Raw genomic sequence first — 16,240 nt, 5'->3', positions numbered from 1 at the left:
CCTTTCCCTGGCGACAGACTAGCACTACTACACTATACACTACTACACTATACACTACTACACTATACACTACTACACTATACACTACTATACACGACTACACTATACACTACTATACACTACTATACACTACACTACTATACACTACACGATACACTACACGATACACTACTATACACTATACACTACTCTACTATACACTACACTATACACTACTTCTAGATTCGAAGCTTTCATGACTGCAAGGATTCATATTTTTAGGTTTTTTCGGTAAAGTCACGTAGGTAAAAAATAAAAATTAATAAAAGTAAAAAAACAATTCACGACGTTTCGGAGGCAACACAAGCTTCCGTCTTCAGGTGGAACCGTCACAGCCACGACAGCTGTATCAAGTAAATGAGAGATTACAAGAGCTACCACTCCGTATATATAATGGTTGTAGAGGGGAAGGGCCAAGTACGGCACACTTTTTATTAATATACTATACACGACTACACTATACACTATATACTACACTACTATACACGACTACACTATACACTACTATACACGACTACACTATACACTACTATACACGACTACACTATATACTACACTACTATACACAGGCTCTAGCTCTTCCTGGGGATTTCCCAGGCTTTCCCAGGCCAGCTGAGCGACATGGTCCCGCCACCGTGACCTGTGCCGACCCCGGGGTCTATTTCCGTTGCTTTTTCAAATTCCTCACCCCAGTTGACAAATCTCTCCATGGTCTGGCCCCCACCGTATCTCGTTTCCCTCATTTCAGTCTCTGCTCCTCCTTGCCCTCTGCGTTCACGATCCCAGCTGTCTCTGTTCCCTCTCCTCCCTGTGCCCAATCACGATTTCCACCTTACTCTTTGTTTTTTTTCGGTAAAGTCACGTAGGTAATTTATTTTATATTTTTCACCTACGTGACTTTACCGAAAAAACTAAAGAGTATGGATCCTTGCAGTCACGAAAACTTCAAATCTAGAATTCCCACCTTTCTCACTTCTGACCCCCTTACACTGGAACAAACTGCCCCTACACGTCAAACAGTCGGCCTCACTTCTCATGTTTCGTTCTTCCATGAAAGCTCACTTGTTTTCCCCTCACTTAACCAAACTCCTCTTCCCCCTCCCTTCCCCATCGTGAACACCATCCCATGTCCCAACTTCCCTACCCATTCATCACACTCGCTCATCAGTAACCACTCGTGGTCACTTTCGTCGTCGTTTGTATCACGCATCATCATACGCGCGTACTACCATCCTCATCTCATCACACTTCTGCTGTACAAAGTTAATTATTTTATTCAGTGCCTTTTTAAGAAGGCGCTACATAATTAAAATAAGATAATTAACGCTGCCTTGTTTAAAACATCAACTCAAGAGTCCAGCAACAAAAGGTCAATGAGACCGACTTGGTTTCAGCCCTGTTAAGAATCGTGAAAACAGTTTTCGCCATCATTGCCTACTGCTGCTGTTGCCTTGTGACTCGAGGCCTTTATGCGCATAAGACCCCCCCCCCACATCACTGTTGACGTTGTTAGGCACTGCCTAAAGGCGACTAAACATTATTACTCATTTGTTTCCATTCTTGACCATCGGTCATAACTAGCATTATGTCTTGCCCAAAGCCAACTTATGTCTGAATAATGCCTTTAAACTGCGTATATTCTCTCACACATGTGTTCCTCTATCTCGGTATAATTCCAAGCGTGGAATCCCACTGCTGATTTTCACACCTTTTCGGTTTTTGGTAAATTTTTGTTGCTGTAATGAATTACCTTGTTTCTGAACCATATGTTTATGTAGCAGATCGTACGGCACTGGTTTAGCAGTTGCTTCGTGCTAGGTGGATTCACACATTGCAGTATCGTGTGAGACTGACTGCTTGGTGGGAGGCCTTCATCACAAGCAGTGGGTTGACCATGGTTGATGATTTGTTTTAAGCCTGCGGACACTTTGTGCCCGAGTGTGTCATTTACAGCAAATGTTGAAATTATCTTAAGGCAAATGACCAAAGATCATCGTCAAGACACCAGAGTCTTGCTAAAATTGTCTCCCTGGACAAACAAATGTTGGCCAGTGACGCTAATCCTTTTGAGGGAGACTGAACGAGTGGAGGAAAGTTCTCATGGTGGGGAATATTTTTTTTCTCCCAAATAAATCTGTAGATGTGCAGCCCTCTTTTTGTCAGTTCATTGCTGGATGAGAGCCTTTCCACACCGTGCGAGTCGTGAGAGTTTTGGTACCATATTTCACGCCGATTGGTGCGCAGTGAACGCCTAGAAGCAGTCAAATGTTGCAATTTTCTGCATTGGCCCCTGAAACCCACACGGTAGCTCTGCTTCGGCCTTAAGGCACCTTTTGTGGTTGATGGTTGCCCATCCAATCACTAGCTAGGCTCATACCTGCTTGGCTTTTGAAATCTGACTGTTGGCGTATTATGGGTGATTTTGTCATTTTAAAAACAACTGAATTTCCCACAATTTAATATTATAAACAGCAAATGGATGGCGATAATGGTTGGAATGAGTAGGGTTTGACAAACTGCAACCAGGATTCTATCTTGGGTTCTTTGGGTTGCGAGCTGAGTACAATAAAGTTGATCAGTGAGCACACGCTGAGCCATAAGTTACCCAATTCGGTTGCTTAAAACTGAATCGCTTGTGTGGAAGTGTTTGCAACCAGTTGTGAGCAGTTGCACAACTGGTTGCATGCAGTCGAGAAGACTGTACTGTCAAGTGATTCGCTCAACAATTTGTAGTGATCTCTTCCATCACGTGCACGCTTGTGAATAATGTTGGTTCCGATCTTGGTGTGTGTGAATCTGATCATAAAATAGGTGAGGAGGGGGGGGGGCTTTTGCTGTAAAGGGACCTAGCTTGACACTCGATGTAGCGGATAAAGCTGTGGAGGCAATTCGAGTTGCACGATTTCAAGTGAGATTTTGTTGCACCACTGACCGCTCGTGTGTGGATCCAGCTTAACGAGTGCACCACCAGACTACGTTTTGGATATCGCAAAGAAAGTATTTGCTATGAAAGCCACTTTTTCATGAGGCCACCTGGGAATGGTAATGTGACTTATATTGAAGGTTTTTGTTTGTTATTATTGCTATTATATTTGTAACGGACCCATATGGATTCGTGATTTATAACTTAAGAATTTTTTGTTTAAGCAATTTCAAATGTTTAACTTAACATGCACACACCGCAGTAGCAAAAAGTGTTACGGGAAATTTTTATATGGCGAGTTGCATATTTAGATTCTAACTCGATGGAAAGAAGTGTAATTATTACAACTTGAAAATAAAAAAAAAATACCGATCTGTAATTAAATGGGAGATTTAGGAATGAACTGTATTTGATTAACTATTAAAAGAGCGAGTTCACTGTTGTCGTGTCCATCACCTCTTTTTATTTGACACTGGGTATTTTAAAACTTTATTATTGTATGTGCTGTCGGTTTCATTGTCATGAGACAAATAATACTGGTAGGAACCTGGTTACACCCAGCCCACGGGATTATTGTGTCCGTCCGTCGTGCAGGAAGGGGCTGGGTGGGGAGGGAGGGGTTGGGGCTGGGTGGGGGGTGGGGCTGGGTGGGGAGGGGCTGGTCACCCCGTGGTGCCCTTATAAAAGTCAATATTTAACCTACTCACGCCAGCTTGTGCCCGCCCTCACAGTCGGGCATATTTGCGGAATACACCACGCCGCCGTTGACCCTGGCCATTGACCGAGCAACCCAACGTTCCTTCCAGCTCCCTCCGCAGCAGGACAATGTGTTAGCTCGGGGCGAGCAGCTCCATGTTTGCATGTTCACCACAAGCACGTGTGATTAATGCAGACTTGATTCCTTGCAAAAGGAATCTCTTAGGTGTTTGAACATTTTAACACCTTTTTATTGCCAGAAAGGGTAAAATCTCTTTTTATTTTTCATATTTTGATAGTGGCAAAAAACAGTCCCATGATATAAATACAAATGTTTACATCCAACGGCCTATTGGCTTTCCTGACAAACATTAGCCAGTATCATTTGTTACATCAAGCTTGGGACAAGGTTTCGACCTTCTGGGTCGCATCAACAGCCAGCTTTGTTAAATTCTCTGCTCGATTACCAGATTGTGATTGACAGAATTCGGTCTTGTCCATACAGTAGATGGCAGCACTTCCCCGTCCGCCGTGGGAGTCGCGTGAAAGGTCAAGGTGAGGGTTTGATTGGGGTCCACCAAGCAGAGGTCGCAACCGGGTACCCAATACCCGTACCCTACCCGGAGGCCGGGTACTGTTACCCGTTTGCGACCCTGGTGCGGCCGGGTACGGGTAGACCGTGAGTCACTGGTGAGTAACCGTTTGTCACTCATTTCCCAACGTCTTGTCTCTTCTCACAATTCAAGTTCCTAGAATCAACTCACCCGCGCCTGCAACATGGCTTCATCCCAGAGGTCGCAATCGGGTACCCGTTTGCGACCCTGGTGTGGCCGGGTACGGGTAAGGAATCAAAACCCATTTGCGACCTCTGCCACCAAGACCTCCCAAAAAAACCCCACTCGTAAAGCCGCCTAGCCACAGGAGCTCTTAAGAGCACGGCCACTCCTCAGTTCGGTTAACCGAAAAACCACCACCTCTTGTAACACACCCTTACATATTTTCCACAACACACAAATAAACAACACAACAACAATTAACGAAAAAAAAATACCTACGTGACTTTACCGAAAAAACCTAAGAATATGAATCCTTGCAGTCACGAAAGCTTCAAATCTAGAACAAACCAACTGCTCCGCATCAACCCCAAACGTCACCAAAACTACGCGAATCCCGGTTCTGGTTCTGATGCAGAGAAGATCCGGTCGCCTCTGACCCACGAGAGAAACTCGGGGAGCCGCGTGCAGCCTCCAACTCGTGCAGTGCTTCGGTGCGGAATCCCCTCTGGGCAAGGTTCCGTGCTTCTCCTTGCATAGCCATGAAGGTGAGGACGAGGGGCATCGATAAAAGGGCTTCAACCTCAACCGTCCACCACCTGCCACTGACTTTCTGTGCAGCAATGTGGCAGCGCTGCCGAAAGAAGCCAGTGCAGCCCCGGTGGAACCGTGTTCAGATCTCCGCAATATCTGACAAGCCCATGAGCTGCTAACCCCTGGCCAAAATGAGTAAAAAACAAACGTCGCTGGAGAGCTTCTTTGAAAAGGGGGAAAGACCCAATTATGAACCCCCCCCCCGGTCCGTCGGTCCGTGAAAAATGTGTCTTCAACGAAACCGGTCCCTGGTGCCAAAAAGGTTGGGGACCGCTGGTTTCTCGGCTCAACAAATTGGACCCTGGGTGTGGCCAGTAGCTGCCACTCACTGAAATCGTTCAATGAGTTATCTCTTCCAAATCGAACAACGGGTTTGTTGGGTAAGTAGCACGCAGTACAACAACAATCTTCCGCTGTCAAATCACTCCCCGCCCTCCGCCTCCCCTACCCTCCAACAAGCAGCAGGCTGGGAGAGGCAGGAGAGTGGGGAGGTTTAAGCGGCACATGTACGGGACCGCTACACGTCAAACCGATGTGTTTTAAGCACGTTTCAGAACTGGAAATTGTCCAAATTTAGACCGAACTTTGCTGACTGCAGCGGACTGCCGTTATCATCATCAGCCATGGTCTACCCACTGCTCGATGAAGGCTTCGACCGAGCACAAAAGACGAATATCCCCCGTATAGCCTGAACAGACTGTTGGAGCAAGTGCTGTTAGCGAGCACCTATGAAGGCCGAAACGGCACACACGCCCGGCTCGCCTTTGTCTCCCCGCTGGCGATGTTTACACACCACACCAGGTACTCATTTGAGGCTGAGTCGACCTAGGGTAAGGCCCATGACCGGTTCACATAATCGACTTTCTGGCCATAGTACAGATTTTTGGGTTAGATCGCGCAAGTATAAAATGTGTCGTAACCCTCCAACCACCCGGTAAGGTTTGTCGTTTTGGTGTTTCGGTCGCGAGCGGGAATCGAACTCGGGTCACCGCGTTCGTTGCGCATTGCGCTAACAGCTACGCCACCGCTCCCCCACCTCTCCGCATTAGACCCACAGCGAGTTTAACACGTAGACTTTCGCCACCAATATCATCCATAATACAGGCTTTTGGGGGTTATATCGCGTTGTAATTTATATGCATTCATTACCCCCCCCCGCCCACTTCGCACAAGGGCTGACAACGCCATCATATCTTTCCCTCTATTTTTGGAACGACACAGGAGGATTTCCCCACAAATCTGGCTGTTCGCCTGATGATGCCGGTTGCAATTACTGGCGAAACGTCGTACTCAGATTGTAAACGCTGTGGATTTGCTCTCCAACACAGAACCGGTGAGTGATGAACTAGTAACGAATTGTCATGTTCCGTGGCAAACTTTGGCAGACAAAGTTTGTTAAAGTTTGTCACGTAAATAGAGCATCCCAAAGTTTGTCACGTGGCGGGTTTAACGACCCACACCCGGACACGACCAATTGGTAAGGGGTTTAAATTGGCATGTTCTGTTTGCGTGCCAAACGTTGGGATGTTCTGTTTATGTGAAAAAGTTTATCACGTAAACAGAACATCCCAAAGTTTGTTACATGAACAGACCATGCCAATTAAAACTCCTTACCAATGGCCGTGTCCGGGTGGTGGCGGGTTGTACGACACACAGCGATTCTGGATTTGAAGTTTTCGTGACTGCAAGGATCCATACTCTTTGTTTTTTTTGGTAAAGTCACGTAGGTAAAAATATATAAAATTAAAATGAAAACAAATACATTTATTTATGAAAACAAATAAATGTATTTGTTTTCATTTTATTTTCATAAATAAATGTATTTGTTTTCATTTTGTTTTCATAAATAAATGTATTTGTTTTCATTTTGTTTTCATTTTGTTTTCATAATTAAATGTAGTTGTCTTCATTTGAATTTATTTTATATTTTTTACCTACGTGACGTTACCGAAAAAAACCACAGCGAGTTTGCGAACGCACGTGGCGGGTGCGCGCCGAGGGCGGAAGTGACGTCAGGGGGCCGGTCACGTGGTCCGGGCTCTCCGTCAGGACCCCGCAGTTTCGCGAAAGCGCCTTTGGGCATAAAAAAAGGTGAGGAAACGTTTCCTCGCGTAACTTCTTTCGGTACTCGCCGGAGGCTCTGTCGATGTTGCGACTCGTGTGCCTTCGTTCTGTTTCACCCCGAACGGTGGTTTTTGTTTGGAGGACGCTGCCAGCGGTTACATCGGCAGTGTTTGAAATTGAGGCCTAGTCAATCCAGGCTTCGCCCTGTACATCATTTTAAAGGTATTTCACATTTGTATGCTTAAATGGCACTTACAATTGACGTTACTCTAGTTGTGCTTAATCGTACGCAACGTTACTTCGCAATCGGTGCAGGGTTACGGTTTTTTTGCTCGGGGGTTTCGCGTGATAATTGCTTTATCCCCAGTGTTCGGCGAGGCCTTAGCGTTCTCGACTATAACTCCGCGGCATTCAAGGCGCCCGTCGTGCGTGCGAAACCAGGCGATGCCGAGGCTCCCCACACCCCGCCACTGTTAGGCCCGGACGCAAAGCCCGTTACTGTGGTGGTTATTGCGACCAACACAAGTAGAACAGTAACATTCGGCAAATATCAGTGTGATGTGATATCCTGACGAGCAGTGCGGCTCCATTGACGCCACGTTTGTCCCAAGGTAGCGTTCTTATTTTGTGTACGAGTAGGGCTTGCCCACTCGTACACTCAAACGCGTACGAGTACGCACATGTATATCTCGACAATGCATACATAGGCAAATGTACGGACACAGACGCATGTATTGGCACAGACAAACTTAAGTAAGAGTACACGCACACATCTATTGACGCGGACAAATGAATACGCAAGCACAGCTACACACAGACATGTACATAAGCACATGTGCACACAGAGACGAGCACATTCAGAGACCCATACATAAATATAGCTCGCACACAAGATATATTTTATAGCCAAATAGACTATGTTGGTAAGTATTGCACGTGGAGGTGGTGTGGTCAGTACCACACCCGGCTGTCTGTCTCCCGAGTGATCATTGTTAGCATACCACACCATGTACGAATGTCAATCTGAGCAGACGTGGAGAAGGCCAGGTTAATGGTGTACTGGTTCATCTTCTTGGTTCTTTCGGTAACGAAAGCTTTAAATCGATAGGTGTACTGGTTGTCGTTTAACAACCGAAGTACTTTTCACACACAGAAAGCCTCTCAGAGTCATGCTGGTAATATGAATTATACTGATGGCCCGTTTTTTTTATGAAAGTGTTGGTGATAATACAGATATGGAATGTAATGTTCATTCTAGATTTGAAGCTTTCGTGACTGCAATGATTAATATTCTTAGGTTTTTTCGGCAAAGTCACGTAGGTAAAAAAAAATTAAATTAATAAAAGTAAAATAAAAAATCACGACGTTTCAGAGGCAACACAAGCTTCCGTCTTCAGGTGGAACCGTCACATAATTTTTTTACCTACGTGACTTTGCCGAAACAACCTAAGAGTATGTAATGTTCATGTCTATGATGATGTTTATGGTAGGTGATGATAACAATGTTGCCATGCTCACCAGGTCGCCATGACAACTGCTGCTCGCCCCACGTTCGAGCCGGCGAGGGGCGGGAGGGGCAAAGGTGAGGGCAGCGGGGACCTGAGTGCCCTGTCCAAGCAGTACTCGAGTCGCGACCTCCCCGGACACACCAAGATCAAGTACAGGTAGGAGACGCGGAGGTGGCCGGAGGGGCTCGGAGCTGCCGGAGTGCTAAGCTGCCGCTGCTAAGATCCTGGGTTCAAATCTGGGCATCAATCACCCGTGATTAAACCAAGTTTAGGGTTCATACTCTTAGGTTTTTTTGGTAAAGTCACGTAGGTAAAAAATAGAATTAAAAGTTAATAAAAGTAATAATGGAAATAAAATAAAATAATAAATCACGACGTTTCGGAGGCAACACAAGTCTCCGTCATCAGGTGGGACCGTCACAGCTAAAATTACTGCATCAAGACGGTCCCACCTGATGACGGAGACTTGTGTTGCCTCCGAAACGTCGTGATTTATTATTTTATTTTATTTCCATTATTACTTTTATTAACTTTTAATTTTATTCTTTACCTACGTGACTTTACCGAAAAAAACCTAAGAGTATGAATCCTTGCAGTCACGAAAGCTTCAAATCTAGAATCAAGTTTAGGGTGCCGCGGTGGCGAGATGTTAACTGCCTCGCTTGGTATACAGGAGGTTGTGGCACGAAAACATATTATGTCCAATACAGCGACTGTGTTAATTCACATAACAGGAGGTGGTTGCGTGGCTTATTGGTCAAGATTGCTGAGATCCTGGAACCCAAGTCCCAATTATTTAATATGCTAAAGCTTGTATATGGCGTAACTCTGTTTCCATATGGAATTGGACACTTGCAATTACTCTTTAAGTTAGGAAATACGTTTCTGGTGCTCCATATTTTCTTGTTTTTGAGCAGTTGTGTTTATTGTAGTACGTTTGTGGTTGTGTGTGGTTGTTGTTTTTGGGAGTTGTAGTGTTAACGGTTAGTGCACTGCGCTACGAACCCGGCGACCCAAGTTCGATTCCCGATCACGGCCAGCACCAGTGACGATTATCTGAACCGGTCCTGAGCCTCCCCTAGGTTGACTCAGCCTCAAATGAGTACCTGGTGCAGTGCGTAAAAACATTGCCACTGGGGAGACACAGGCGGTCGGGTGTAGTGCTGGCCACCCACCCCCTCGTGTACTGTTTCGGGCTTCAAAGATGCTCACTAACAGGACCTATCCTAACAGTCTGTTTAGGCTATATGGGGGATCTTTGTGCCTGTTTTATTAGGGCAGGAGGGGTGAGCAGGGTGAGTGAATCTTTGTTGTTTTTGAACAGTTTTGTATAGTTGTGTTTAAGCATTTTCTTTGTGGTGGTTGTGTTTGAGCAGTTGGCGTACGTTGTTGTTGTTTGCATGGTTATGTATCGGTGTTGTGTTAGGACACCAGCAACAAACAGCAAAACTGAAGTTGTAATAGATAGGGGTTAACACGTCTGGTGAACTTGGGAAATAAGATCATGGGAGGGAATTTCAAAGTCATGTAGGACAAGTGAAGAAACCTATATATAAGCATTGTGACTTCCAGTGTGGTGAGTAAGTGGGTGAGTTGCTGAGTGAGTGTGTTGTTGAGACCTGCAGCATGGTGCTTGAACACAGTATTGATCAGAAGAATCATTCAGTTTAGTGAACCGTGTCTTCAATACGGGTGAACGAATCAATAAGAGAAATTCACGGGAACGGTAACCATTGTAGGAGTGATAGAAGAGTGATAACGGAGGCTGCTAACCTCTGGTGAGTGAGCGAGTGATCAGAATAAATCAGTGAGTGCTTGATCATCCACCTGATTGCTGTACAATGAGAGTTGGCTACAAACATCCTTGCAGCTAATTGGCTCGGTGCAGTTGAAGTTCTGACATCACCCCTAGCAACTACACTCGCGTAACTGAGCGTTGCAATCTGGCAACATAATAATGAATGTCTTAGGCATTCATTAATATGTTTATGTTTCTAATGCCATTTAGGATCTTGTTACTACAATGATGAACTCGCTACTGCTTTTTGACCTTTCCCCGCTCCTCCGATTAGCACGGTTGGCTACGTACGGTGTGAAAGTAATTCAACATACCTACTACTGCTCACAAATGATGCAAAAAATGGAGAATCATGATTACTGCTGATGATGATGCTGCTGCTGATAATGTTGACACCCCCAGGCAGTCGACCCAGGACAATGTGGATGAGGTCCGTGGCCGCGACTTCCGCCGGGAGCTGGAGGAGCGCGAGAGAGTAACCGGACGAGATCGGTCGCGCGCCCCTCGTGGTACGAGCCAGCGGTGGGGGGGCAGCTGGGTGATCGGAGTGGTGGAGATTCCACTGTAGGGGTGGGGAACTTACAGCCCGTGCTCCAGATACAGTACAGAACTTTACCTCGTTGTGGCCTGTGGCCACATGAGACCCACCGCTTTGAAACGGCCTGTAAACGATATTTACCCATCACTGTAAGCATCTCAGCCACACAAATCGGGTACAAGGGGGGGGTAAATATTTTTGACCTAGCAACACTGCGTTTCTAATGTTAGTCTGCTCAGTCATATCTATCACTGCAAGGGCATCTTGATGCCTGGTCCACTGCACATTTTTTATTTGCATTATCAAGGCAATGAACACAACACAGCGAATACAATGTACACATAAAGCAACACACAAAACGCACAAAAACACCACAATGAACACAACAGGGAACATACAAACACAGTAGACAGACAACGAAGACAATGGACATAATCAACACAAGACAACACAAGGAACACAGCTCACCTTATTGAACTTGTGTGTGTGTGTGTGTGCAGAGCACATCACCTCTTCCTCTTCATCATCGTCCAAGCGCCCGCGCATCGACCAAATCCCTGCCGCCAATATCGACGCTGACGACCCCATCGAGAGTGACGAGGTGAAGCGGCGGATGGCAACATCGTTACTAGCACCGTCACCATAGACATGATCGTTATTCATTATTGTCAACGTTATGATCAACATCAAAACCACTTCCACCACCGTCATCGGTCACCATCATTGCTGTCAACACTTATTCCACCATCACTACCATCAGCATCGCAGCCATCAACTTCACAATTTATAGCACCACTTCCGTCATTATATCGTCATCAACATCACTGCCATTACAGTCATCAACATCACCGCCACTTCAGCCATCACTCCCACCATAATAATCATCATCACCACTACTATAATTCAAATGCTGGTCCAAATGATGCTTGTGTTTGCCTGGTCAGACACGAATGAGCGGATGTGCGCAAGTGTTTTTTTGTTTTTGTGAATACCTCTGTGCCTTAGCGTGTTCATGTATGTGTTGCGCATTTTAGGACGAAGATGCCTCGGATAAGGACAGCGATGATGATGAAGATGACACAGCGGCTCTGCTCGCCGAGCTCAGCAAAATCAAGAAGGAGCGGGCGGAGGAGCAATCCAAGCGAGTGCGTCCCTCTGTTCTTGTCTCACATCTGTCTGCCTTCGTCTCCAACTCACTGCTGGTCTCCCCTGTATTGCTTTCTCTACTGGACATCTGTGAAAAAGGGCTTTATATACTCATCGGATTCTCTCAGTATAAATAAATATTCTAATTCTCACTTCTGGTCTCTCCTGGGTCCGAGCCGATATTCTCACTCGCTGTTTCTTGCGGCTGCTTGTCTCAGCCTGAATCCGTGCACCCTTTGCTTTGGCACCCTCCTGGCTCCTGATATCACTTCACGTGCTCTTATCTCTTTTGTTTCCTCTATTCTATCCTTTTCCCCTCCCATCTCACTCATACCCAATTGTTTCCCAGCCAGTTTGCCTATTCCCCTGTCCCCCTCTTTGTCCACTTGCATCTCCCAACATTGTCCCTATTACTGGTAGGGGAGGGGAGGGTGGGGAGGGGCTGGGTGGGGGGTGGGAGGGGTGGGGCTGGGTGGGGAGGGGCTGGTCACCCCGTGGTGCCCTTATAAAACTCAACGTTTAACCTACTCACGCCGGCTTGTGCCCGCCCTCACAGTCGGGCATATTTGCGGAATACACCACGCCGCCGTTGACCCTGGCCATTGACCGAGCAACCCAACGTTCCTACCAGCTCCCTCCACAGGAGGAATGTGTTCTCCTTGCCTCTGTGTCCATTTGTATGCCACCTACTGGTCCTGTTTCCCTGTCTTAGCCTGCGCACTCATCTCCTGTCTCCACCGTGTCTGCTTGTATATCCCAAGCAGTTTACCCACTCGTTCTCACCAACCCGCTGCATGTCTATAACAAAAATACCAACCACCGAATATCTCCATCCTCCCTGTGTCTCCACTGTATCCTCAATGGGTCCTCGCCGTGTCTCCCACAGGAGCGGGAACAGAAATCCGAGGAGGAGAAAATTCGCACGGAGAATATCCTGAGTGGAAACCCCCTCATGAACCTGACGGGTGCCGAGGGGTTCAAGGTGAAGCGCAGGTGCGTTGTACACCTGGAGAGGAGACGGGTCCTGCAGGTTCATTATGGCCGTGTTGTGTGTCTGGGGGAAGGGGAGCATGGTGGCTCGTTACTGTCAAAGGCTGTTTCTCCCAGAACTTGCCTGTGTCTCTATCTTTGTATGTCTCTGTGTATTTGGGGAGCTGTATTTTTAGTGGTTAGCGCACTACTCTTATGAAGCCTGTGACATGAGTTTGATTTTTGACTATGGTTAATATCATCGGCGAGTGATATCAGAACCGGTTCTGGGCATCCTCTGCACTGACTCGGCCTTAAATGAGCAAATGGTGCAGTTTGTAAAAGCATCAGCGCTGCAGAGAAAACGGTGACCGGGCGTGCATGGTACTGACCACAGCACCATGGTCATCTTCACAGTGGCCTTTGGCTGGCCATCAAACAAATATGGTCACTGCATCGCTCGCTTTTAGAGGTGATGCTGAAATCGCCTGGAACACCCTTCTGATATTAGGAAGCCACTGGAGCTAACCACTTTGAAATCTAGATTGAATACTCATTTCTTTAGAACTGTTTTTTTGTGTTTAGTTTGTTGTTCACCCCCCCCCCCCCCCCGTTCCTCCTATTTGCACAGTTGGCTACATACTGTGCGAAAAAACTAATGGCGCTTGCCATGACGGTCAGTTAACGGCTTTAACACGTAGGCTTTTGCAACCAATATTAATTAATAATCCATGAAGGTTTTTTTGGGTTAAAGTGATGACATCACCTTTACTCTCCCAATTGAAGACCGAAACAGGAGTACTTCCTCACAATTCTGGCTAATAGCCCGGTGAAGCTGATTGTTGTAATAACCAGCAAAACGTCACGGTACTGCAATTGTAAATGTGCGTAAACTCTCCAACACAACCGGTGTGCTGAAGTAATTGGCACGTTTTGTTTTACGTGACAAAATTTAATTGTGGTCTGATGGTGGTGGCGTGTTAACGACATATATTTGGATAATGTTAAACGCTGCACTGCTGGGGGCGTTGTTTGCGTGCAGGTGGGATGACGACGTCGTCTTCAAGAACTGCGCCAAGGGGGTGGACGAAACCAAGAACGAGAAGCAGTTTGTGAATGACACGCTGCGCTCGGAGTTCCACAAAAAGTTCATGGACAAATACATCCACTAAGGAGCGGAGACGCGGAGATACGTACGGGTGCATGGCGCATGTGGGTGTGGGCATTGGAGGAGGTTGGTGGCGGTGAGCAGAAGACGGTGAAAGGAAAAGAACAGGCCTGTGAGGTGGAGAGAGGGCAGCAGTTGACACAGGGTTGACGTGGCAACCTGAGTTTTATTCCTGGCCATGGTTCGCAGTGAAGAGGAAAATGGGCGAGTGTGTGCGTGCGTGCGTGCATGTGCGTGAGGTACAGTGGGTATGTATGTTGAACTTCTTTTGCACCGTACGTAGCTCACCGCGCTAATCGGAGGTGCGGGGGAAGGACAACAAGCTGAAGAAACTAAACGTCTGTGTAGTGGAAGCGTTGGCGCAGTGGTTAACGCACTGCACACGAAGCCGGCTATCCGAGTTCAATTCCTGACCATGGCAAACATCACCGGCAAGTGATATCGGATGCGGTCCAGAGCCTTCTCTAGATCGACTTCGTCTTAATTGCAGTGTAGCAAACATAAGTGCTTGGGAGACCATGGGGTGGTGTTGGCCAATATCACCGTACCGGTATTAGGTGCTTGCTAACGGCACATTCCCCCAGCAGTCTGTTCAAGGCTACACGGGGAGGGGGCGGGGGGTGGTCTTTGTGTGACGTGTAAGTTGTGTATATTGGGTGACTGCATTTGTTGAGTTTTCGCAAGTGTTAGTGCGTCAAGGGGTGCATCGATGCATCCATTAACATTGATTCTTGAACTCACATTACATGTGGCAAATCACGCGTGTTTTAATAAATGTTTTTCAATTATTTTTTTGCGTTGTACAGAATGGGTTTCACGGGGCCCCCTGCAGATAATTGAAGCTGCTACATTTATCACATCGTGAAAAACAAAAGGATCAATTCCTGAATCGAATCTCGACCCTGAATCGTTACTTTTTACCGAATCCGTACTCTTCCCGTGTGTGTGTGTGTGTTAAGAGTGCCGAGTGCGTGCAAGTGTGCAACTTGTTTGAGTCCTGGCCAGGGGCTCCAGTGTATGGTTGTGTGTATGTATGTTGAACTTCTTTCGCACCATACGTTGCCAGCCGTACTGACCGGAGGTGCTGGGGAAGGACAACAAACTAAACACAAAAAGCAGTTCTAAAATATACGTAGTGAGTGAGTTAAGTCTGCAAGAGTGTGTATGTTTCATGTTGGGTTTTTTTTTGTGGTGAATGTAGTGATGACAGGTTTGTGTGTGTGTTGTGTACGTACGTTTGTAAGTTTTGTCTTGAGACCAACAAGGGTGCACGTGTGCTAATGCTGAGCAAGTTTACAACAAGTGCAACCGGAGTGTATCGTGTACGAGGAGTGTATGTCGTGTGCAGCTGTGGTGAGTACTTTGTGTTTGTGCGCACCAGTGATGCACGCCGGCTCCACTTCAGGCAGGCATTGAATTCCACCTCGAGTTTTGTCGTTACAGGTGACATTGATTTGGGTGCAGTAGAGAAGTGTCGTAAATGGTGAGGGCTTTGGATTTGAAAATGTTCAGGGGTCGCCGGTTTGTTTCAAGCTCCCAGTACAGTTTGCGGTCTTGGTTGCCTTGGCTAATTTGTTGAGTCGTGTCAGCTGATCTTTAATTGTTCTTTAGGCTTTTGGTAGTGTCAAAGGGGTTCAAGCAATGGGCAAGTTACTTCAATCGGGCCGCCTCTGCCCACCCAGCAGTAGAAATTGACACGCCACGGTTGGGTCGATCGGTGGGGTCGTGTGTGATGAGGTAAAGCGTGGGTACTCTCGCCCCCCTTCAGAGACGTCTGGCTGGTGTGGAAGTGTCGACCCAAATACCTTGGTTCTCTAGAGCTCCCTTTAGTGGAGGCCTTTGCAACAGCAGTGGTGTGAGCGAGCCGTCGGGAAGTGTACGCAATGTTTCGTGCATCTGTGGTTGTTGTTGGGCTTGTCACTGGGCCCAGTTCTCCCCAGAGGCTGCATGGATTTCTTGGATAGAAACACCGGAGCGGATTTCACTGATGATTACCCTGACTTCGAGCCAATGCACTTCGCCTG

At 46.8% G+C, this 16,240-nt stretch overlaps 1 protein-coding gene across 2 annotated transcripts; it reads left to right on the top strand.

The window, feature by feature from the left end:
* The first annotated feature begins 6,984 nt into the window (after positions 1 to 6,984).
* On the top strand, positions 6,985 to 15,004 carry CWC15 (CWC15 spliceosome associated protein). Of its 2 annotated transcripts, none has more exons than XM_078607182.1 (7): positions 6,985 to 7,116; positions 8,611 to 8,753; positions 10,798 to 10,904; positions 11,434 to 11,534; positions 11,968 to 12,078; positions 12,966 to 13,072; positions 14,091 to 15,004. In XM_078607182.1, the coding sequence occupies exons 2-7, from the start codon at positions 8,617 to 8,619 to the stop codon at positions 14,218 to 14,220; spliced, it is 693 nt and encodes a 230-aa protein (XP_078463308.1). In that variant the 5' UTR covers positions 6,985 to 7,116; positions 8,611 to 8,616; the 3' UTR covers positions 14,221 to 15,004. The 2 variants fall into 2 exon arrangements, with proteins under 2 accessions (XP_078463308.1, XP_078463309.1); XM_078607183.1 differs by having other exon boundaries at positions 7,109 to 7,311.
* The last annotated feature ends 1,236 nt before the right edge of the window (positions 15,005 to 16,240 follow it).

Source organism: Lampetra planeri, chromosome 27, assembly GCF_965212315.1.
Source record: "Lampetra planeri chromosome 27, kcLamPlan1.2.h2, whole genome shotgun sequence".
NCBI lineage: Eukaryota > Metazoa > Chordata > Hyperoartia > Petromyzontiformes > Petromyzontidae > Lampetra > Lampetra planeri.
Note: the sequence above shows the minus strand (reverse complement) of the source record. Positions and strands in the feature narration are given on the sequence as shown.